At 44.4% G+C, this 8,631-nt stretch overlaps 1 protein-coding gene across 1 annotated transcript in view; it reads left to right on the top strand.

Annotated features, from left to right (window-relative positions):
* The first annotated feature begins 266 nt into the window (after positions 1 to 266).
* Positions 267 to 8,631, top strand: part of LOC122544249 (zinc finger protein 271-like) — a 32,344-nt gene continuing 23,979 nt past the window's right edge. Inside the window, exons 1-3 of the mRNA XM_043683326.1 lie at positions 267 to 1,645; positions 5,441 to 5,506; positions 5,601 to 5,724. Of these exons, the coding sequence (XP_043539261.1) occupies positions 1,559 to 1,645; positions 5,441 to 5,506; positions 5,601 to 5,724 (277 nt within the window). The 5' untranslated portion in view covers positions 267 to 1,558. The remainder of the gene's footprint in view (positions 1,646 to 5,440; positions 5,507 to 5,600; positions 5,725 to 8,631) is intronic.

The following is an 8,631-nucleotide window of genomic DNA, read 5'->3' as shown; positions in this document are numbered from 1 at the left end:
GATAGTGAAGAAGGTGTTTGGTATGCTTGCCTTTATTGGTCAATGCATTGAGTATAGAAATTGGGAAGTCATGTTGCAGCTGTAAAGTACATTGGTTAGTAATGTTGTAATGTTTACACTTTTGTAATGTTGCGTTCTATTCTGGTCTTCCTGCTACAGGAAAGGTGCTGTGAACCTTGAAAGGGTGCAGAAAAGATTCAAGGATGTTACCAGGATTGGAGTGTTAGAGCATTAGGGAGAGGCTGAATGGACAGGGGTTATTTTCCCTGGAGTGTCAGAAGCTGAGGAGTGATCTTACAAAAGTTTATGAAATCATGAGGGGCATGAATAGGGTAAATATGGAAGGTCTTTCCCCCAGAATAGTGAAGTTCAAAATTAGGGGGCATAGATTCAAGGTGAGAGGGGACACTTACATGCAGAGGGTGGCGTATGGAATAAGCTGCCAGACAAAGTGATGAAGGCTATTACAATTATGACATTGATGAGGCATCTGGATGGGTATATGAATAGGAAGAATTTATTCTGTTGAGATAGTTAGTTATTGAATTGTTAATTGATCATTTTAGAATGAGGGGACAATAATCTAAGAATTAGGACCCAACCATTCGAAAGAGCTGTTAGGAAGCACTTCTATAAACAGGGTAGTGGAGCTTGGGAATTCTCTTCCTCAAACAGCGGTCAGTGTTAAATTTAAATCTCAGATATTCCGCTTTTTAAGTAAGACTCCCAAGGGATTTGGCCCAAGGCAGGTATATGGAGTTAGACCATAGATCAACTATGACCTTATTGAATCACAGAAGAGGCTTGAGGAAATGAATGGCTTACTGCTATTCCTATGTGTCTGTATCAAAGGATATTCAAATAAGGGAATGTTCACATTGAACAAAATAGAGCTCTTCAGTGAGGGAATATATGGGGTGCACAGTGGTTTGCATTGCTGCCTCACAGCATCAAGGACCCAGGTTCGATTTGAGACTTGGGCAACTGTGTATGTTAAGTTTACATATTCTCCCAGTGTTTGCCAGGTGGCTTCAATTTCCTCCTGCAGTCCAAGTTGTGCAGATTAGTTATATTGGTCATGATGAATTGCCCATAGTGTCCAGGAATGTGCAAGTGGATTAGCCATCAAAAACGCAGGGTGAGAGTATGAGTGGGTTGCTCTTTGGAGAGTCAGTGTAGTCTCGACAGGCTCCCACACGGTGGGCATTCTATATTTTTCAAACCCCATTAAGTGTTTTTGAGCCACAGTCTTTGCACCCTGAGCTCTCCTGTAAATATTTTCTAATCCACTTGTTCCAGGATGTAATTCCACATTTCTGGAGCGGGTTACGACTTGAACCTTGGTCTCCTACTTGGATAGACACATTGTTAGAGGGAACTGCACCAAATGCGGGCAAGTGGAACGAGCTGAGTGGGCACCATGGTCGGCACTGACCAGTTTGGGCCGAAGGGCCTGTTGCCTTAAACACGTCTGACACCCCCCCCCCCCCCCATCCATCCAAAGACCCAAACCACGAGGTCATGGCGCGGGGAGCGGCACGTGGCCGAAGTTCCGTCAATGAGGGCGGCTGACTTCGACGGTTGGGAGCCGCGCGCGGGAGAGCGCGAGGATCTTTTGAAGAAAAACGGCCGCCAACTGTCACAGGTGCGCGCGCGTGGGAGGCTATAAATAGGAGCGGCGTCGGCGGGAGATCGGCAGAAAGCGCGAGGCTGACAGAGGGAGAGAGCGCGGGAAAAGTGAACTCTTTAACTGGGTGGACTCGAGGGATATTTCAATTTAGTCAAACCTTCGGGGAATCAAACAGTTAGGGATTGAGGCTGGAGCAGATAAGTGAGGGCGGGTGCAGTCAGAAATAAATCTCTGGGTGAAAAAAAGAACAAGACGAGAGACTATTATCACCTCACGTTATTTAGCGAGTTTGCTCGCTCTAGATTAAAGGAGCCCTTTGTTAACTTAAACACGAATTTGGAAAATGGATGGGTAACTGGTAACGGAATGGCCAGTTTTACAATTTGTTTTTCTTGGGTTTTTGAAATTGGAGAGGGGAAAGATTGGACTTTTTCCGGAAAAGAAAAATAACCACTAGGTTGTGTTTTGGTTCCTTTTCAGTTTGTAACTTGTGTTTAATATTCCAGAAATTTGTTTGGTGACTTTGTTTTTTACAGGAATGGAATAAAATGAATTCCTGATGGATTTGGCTTATCTCATTTAAGTGAGAAAGAAGGCTAAGATGATGAAGGAAAGTCAGAAGAAAAGTGCAGTTCAGACATTAGTTCAATAAAGATTAGATGCTATTATTGATAGGAAAATATTTGGTGGAGTTTGGGATTCATTTTCACCTGTAGGATGATAAAGTAAGGGAGGAATTAGTAGACTTAGGACATAGCCATGGAGAAAACTAAGGTGTAGAGAACTACAATTCAAGGTTCAAGTAGAATAAACAAAGTGCCTGTTCTCAAGAAGGAATGGATAAAGCTAAGAGTAATGGGAAAGGTGTTGGAAAGGCGCTGTCAGAGCAGAGGAAATCTGAGGTAAAGTCATCGGAGATTTTCAGTGGAAACCAGAAAGTCAGTGGGCTTTTTGCAGCTTTGTGTGAGGAAGGTTCAGCTGGTCAGTCACGTCAATGCTGTCAGTGTTCCTCATGGCAATATCTTAAAGGGCTCTGCCATATAAGCAATGGCAATTAATCTGGACAAATCGTCTGATATATCAAGTGAGGTATTTTTAGATGTCTGATATAACAAACTACTTTCTCCCCACAACGTTCCAGATGTCAAGACAAGATTCCAGTTGGCAGCATTAAGATGGCTTTTTAAATGGCATATGTCACCACCTTAACATAGAGCTTCTGATCCTACCACACACCACAAGGAGGCTAGAGGCCAAGAATTTATAATATGAAAGACAGAACTCGTTTGCAAGGTTGGAGGTGGAAGCCCAGACTACCTATGAAGTGTCTTTAGAGGAGACATTGAAGTTTCTACCTGAGGAAGGTGCACTCGGAGTGAGCTCAAGGTCCCTATCAAATTACTCTGTGTGCTGAGGACCAACGATGAATGTCATGGAGTACAGGATCACTCATTTATAGCATACTGTGAGACGGCTGGGCCTGCTAATCTATCGCAGCTGCCACTCTGTCACCAGATGCAGCCAGATGTTTGTATCCTTTGGTCCGAATGGCATAAATGCACTTTTGCAGTTCTGGGTTATGAGGGCCATCATCTTGGGCCCCCAACTTGCAGAGCACTTCAGAAAACATCTCCAGGACACCAGCACCAACCAAATGCACTGCCCTGTAGCCAAAAGCTTCAATGCCCCCTCACAGTTACAAAGGACATGCAGGTCCTGGGCCTCTCCCATCACCACTCCCTAACCATCTGACACCTGGAGGAAGAATGCTTCGCCTTCCTCTTTGGTGCCGTTGGGTTGGAGGGTCCCGATGTGGATTTCACCAGTTTCCTTATTTTCCTACCCCCTCACTTTATCCCAGTTCCAACCTTCCAACTCAGCACCGCCCTCATCACCTGCCCATCTTCCTTCCCACGTAACTTCTCCCTTCTCCTCTCCATTCTATCATCATTAACCCCACCTATCACACTTTCAGCTACCTTCTCCCCAGCCCCACTCCCCTCCCGTTTATTTCAGCAGCCCCTCGGCTCACAGCCTCATGCCTGGTGAAGGGCTTTTAGCCAAAACATCAATTCTCCTGCTCCTCAGATACTGCATGACCTTTTCCAGCACCATACCATTGACTCCATCTCCAGCATCTGCAGTCCTCGCTTGTGCCTAATTTGGGTGCCATGTCCACGGATGCTGCCATTCAGCAATGTCCAGACTCTCAAAAATGGCATGGCATCTGTTCAATCCACTGATAGGACATTTAAAACTGTTTAGCTTGAGACATTGACAATTATCATTTCACTGCTGCTATTTAAATACACCCAGCTGTCAGATTGGGTTCTGATCACTTGTTCTTTTAGCGCTCAGTCAGTTAGCACCTCAGTGTCCTGCTTTGTTTCTTAGTGCGTATTCAAAGGCAGACATCTTGGCTTGATGGTGAACCCCCTTTAAGTAATAGGGGAGACATCCTGCTGTATGCTGTAAACTACTTAAAGCTTGCACCTGTGCCATGTGCCAGCAGCCTTTACATAGTAACTCACCTGCCAGTGCTGCAAGCAAATGGCTGTGCCTTAGAGTCAAAGAGGAATGGTCTTCTGGGATATCCATGGAGGCTTTCAACAGTCATTGGCCCCAATATTTCAAGGTCCATCTCCTAGATACATTCACAGGCTTGGCTACAGTTGGCAGCACAATCCTGGTGTCAGCATTTTTCAAAAGTAAAAAGTGACATGCAGGTTTGCTGAAACAACAGACTGTGGTTGTGATGATCGCACCATGAGCATCGATTTGTGTCATTGGATCGAAATCCCGTAATTTCTTCTGTAAGGCCCGTAGATGTCAAGGCTTCAAAAAGGCAGTTCACTTTCACCTCAGGTAATAAATGCTCGCCAGGCACATCCATGTCATGGAATTAAGGATAAAAGGAGAAAATAATTCACATCGTGGGTATTGTCAGGCAGGCAGCAACTTCAGTACCTGTGAAGTCAGAAGTGATAGTTGGGCACTTTCACATAGCTGATCCTCTGGTACAAGATCCTCTGCTTCAGTTAACTAAAATATGTACCCTGAGTCAAAACAATGCACAAATGGCATTTTTTTCTGCAGATCCCACTACTGTTGGTGACATCTACAGTGTTGACAATGCAGACTTAATGTCAACTTTGACTTCAGTGCAGCTAGTTCATCTGGAAAGGCTCAATGCCACATCGAGTGTCCTGATGAAAACTGGAAATGATGCCAAGTTATGCAATGTCTCAAGCAAGTCTGCAGTTGGAGCACTATGCTGATGCAACTGGTCAAGGCCAGGTGGCTTTGTATTCTTCTGGTTGTAACTTTGTTGATGTCACTCCAGTCATCTCTGATTGTTGTCTCCGAATAGCTCATTGTCATGTACAAGAAGATCAGCAAGTTACAGGAGGTCGTAGCATTGTGCAGTAAATCATTGACCCCAGAACACAGAGGGAATTGTGAAGAAATGACAAAGATTGAAACAGTGAAAACCTTCCTTGAATGTCTATTGGTGACTCAATGAAGGTGGACATGCAGAGCTTCTTCACTCTCAAAAGGGCAGTCATGGCAGAAACTGTCCAAGGTCCAGAAAAAACCTGCAGAATTTGCTACAACAGCTAACATGGAGTGACTGTTAAGGATGGTCTTCGAAGAGGTGTCTGGCCAGGTGGTAGCATTTTTGAGTGAAATGAATGGATATGTGGACTTATATAGCTTTATTTTTACTCTGTTACAGTACCCATATGAACAACAACTCCATCATTGAAATGTCTTGTAAGATAGTTGTTTGTTGTGTAATTTTTCTACCAGTGTTTATTGCCTGCCCACTCTGAGGACCTGGAGGATATTCTAATAAAGAATGGTCGATCTGGAAAGGTAGCTTATCCCATATTTGTAAGTCTTTAGTTTGTGAAGATTACACAATCACTTATGAGACATATAAAGAATTACCATGATTTTATATTTTCAGATTAAAGACCAATTTAAAGATATTGCCCATCATTTTTCTAAAGATGAGTGGGCAGAGCTAAGTGAATGGGAAAAAACACGCTATAAGAATGTGAAGAGGAACTATGAGGCCATGCTTGCAATAGGTTTGTACAAAGTCAATGTTTTTTGCTTTCCATCTGTGAAGCTGCCTTTCCTGACAACTTTTGACATGTGCTGGCTTCTCTGAATATTGCATTGTTCTGGTCAGTCTTGTCTTGTGAAGACAGACGTTGGGTTGGGATTTTCCATTTTGCATTATTAACACCCATTAGACCTGTTGTGAGAAGTAAATTGCTGTCCTGGGCCTTGGAACTTCTGAATATTGATTTTCTCATTGTTAAATCGCAGATGAAGGTTCTGAATTTTCCAGAGTACAAAAGTGAGAAATCCTATCTGAGTTTTAGCAATGTGATTTTAAGCAGCAGTGTGGTTATTTGCTCATTGGACCACCATAGACTTAGCTTTCAATTGAAAAACTATTTTGTGTTATGGACCAGACTAAACCCCCTCAAAATATTCAGAACACAGACCAGGCCCTAACTTTTTCTTCCTTTAAAGGTAAATGTAAAGTATTGCGTTCCAGATTCAAATCAGTTGGCCAAAATGCTAGATTTAAAGTACTGATGTGGAGGTGCTGGTGTTGGACTGGGTTGTACAAGGTCAAAAATAAACTTATGACCTGGTGTTGTCAGATTTATCCACGATAGTTAATATTGAACAAAAGAAAGAAGAAACTGGAATAACTTGATCCTATTGGAAAACAAACAATAGTAAAAGCAGTAAATGTCACTAATTAACTGTTCCAATATCATCCCATAAACAATCCCTTGACAAAAGGCAAATTCAGAAAATAGATTGTCTCACATGCAATTCCAGCAACAAGAAGAGAATCCCCAGTTTTGGCTGTAACTGAAAGGGAAAAATAGTTTCCACTTCTTTGAGATGCCAACAGCAACTGCTGAAACTAAATATTCTGGTTCTGTGACAGCTTGACCACACCCATTCAGTCTTCTTCTCTTGTTCCATAGTTTAGTGGCTCTGGTTGACTGCTCAGCGGCTTTGACTTAAAATCACTCTTCAAAACCAATAGGATAAAATAACCTCTTAAAGCCCATGGTATCATCAAGTGACCCCTCTCAAATGACAATTATATCTCCACCTGACCGAAAATAAAACCACCAATGGCATTTCTATTGTCACTGTGCTAGAGGTGAGTAAAAAGCACACCAAACATTGAATGTAGGAGTTTCTGGCCCCTGTATCCTAATTAATCAGTGAGGTGAGGTGAGGCCCTTTTTAGTCATGGCTGACCATGGGTTGCATCCTCGTTCTGGCTTTGCTTCCCTGAAGCAATGTCACTTATGACTGAAGAGACCAATGCTGGAGTGGTAGTCCTGGTTGCAGCGGTTACATCTGTATGTGGTCGTTGATCTGCTAGAACTGCTGCACTGCTTCCTTCATGTCCAATTGTCCACTGCAGGGATCATCAGCTTTGTTTCCTCTGTTTTAAGGTGTTGGTTCAGGATGCTTCTCCATCTTGTGCAGTCAGCTGCTAGCCATTCCTGGGACTCCGTAACGATACCAAGCGCTTTCAGGTCCCTCATGCAAATGTCCTTGTAGCCGCTGGGGTTGCCCAGTGCATCTCTTTCCGGATGCAAGCTATCCATAGAGGATATCCTTTGGGAGTCTGCTGTCCTCTATGCGGTGGACGTGGCCCAGCAAGCGCAGTCTCTGCTGCCTGAGAAGAGTGTGCAATGTGGGAAGGCCAGTGTGAGATAGGACCACTGCGTTGAACACTCTGTCTTGCCAGAATATGCCTAGGATACAGCGGATACTCCTCAAGTGGAATGTGTTCAGTCTTCTCTCCTGTTTGGAATTTGTAATCCACGCTTCACTGCTGTACAGCAGTGTGCTTATGACACAGGCATTGTAGACTGACATTTTTGTCTTCACCGTCAGCTTGGGATTTGTCCATACTAGAGTTGTGAGGTGAGCACGAGTTGAGGCTGCTTTCCCGATCCTCTTGTCGATATCTGTATCCAAGGAGTGGTTATCAGTAAAGATAGGTAAATTGGTGGATGACATTGAGTTCGTAGTTATTGATGGTGATGACCGGCAGTGCCTCTGTGTCCTGACCCAGGACGCTTGTCTTCTTCAGACTGACAGACAGTTCTAAATCCTTGCAAGCATGAGAGAGGCGGACTGTCAGTAACTGGAGTTCCTGCTGGGTGTATGTTGCAACTGCAGCATCATCGGCAAGCAGCATGTCCCTGACGAGTGCCGCGCCTAGATTTGTTTTGGGTCTAAGGCAGGCCAGGTTGAAGATCCTGCCATCTGATAGGTAAGTGCATAGGTAAATCCCCTCCAAAGGCATGTTTCAGGACCACTGCAAAAAAAAATCCCTGAGTGTGAGTGAGGATGCAGCCTTGTTTGACACCGCTGCAGATGTGGAAGGGCTTAGAAGTGTTGCGATTGACTACTGTCCCTTTCATGTTACTGTGGAAAGATTCTATCATGCTCAGCAGTTTCGGTGGGCAGCCGATCTTCAGGAGAACCTTGAAAAGACCTGCTGACCAGGTCAGTGCCTTGGTGAGGTCGATGAAAGCGACATACAGGGCATTTTCTGTTCTCTGCACTTCTCCTGCAGTTGGTGAAGGGAGAAGATCATGTCCACTGTTGTCCTTTCAGCTTGAAACTGCACTGTGACTCTGGGTATTCACATTCTGCCAGTTTCTGCAGGTGAGTCAAGATGACCCTAAGCAAAGGCTTTGCTGAAAGTGTTGAGGAGAGAGATACCTCTGCAGGTGTTGCAGTTGCTCCTCTCACCCTTGTTTTTGGAGAGGGCAATGATCTTGGCTTCCCACATGGCCTGTGGTACAGCTCCTTCTTGCTAGCACTGACAGAGGCCTTTATGCAATGGGAGCAGTAAGCTAATCTTAGGAAGTGGTCCGAAAGATTGTGCGGGCCCTGGGGGGGGGGTAGGTAGGGAGATTAATGTGCGTGAGGGATCG

Source organism: Chiloscyllium plagiosum, chromosome 47 (assembly GCF_004010195.1).
Source record: "Chiloscyllium plagiosum isolate BGI_BamShark_2017 chromosome 47, ASM401019v2, whole genome shotgun sequence".
In the NCBI taxonomy this organism is placed as follows: domain Eukaryota; kingdom Metazoa; phylum Chordata; class Chondrichthyes; order Orectolobiformes; family Hemiscylliidae; genus Chiloscyllium; species Chiloscyllium plagiosum.
This window is presented reverse-complemented; position numbering and strand designations above follow the sequence as displayed.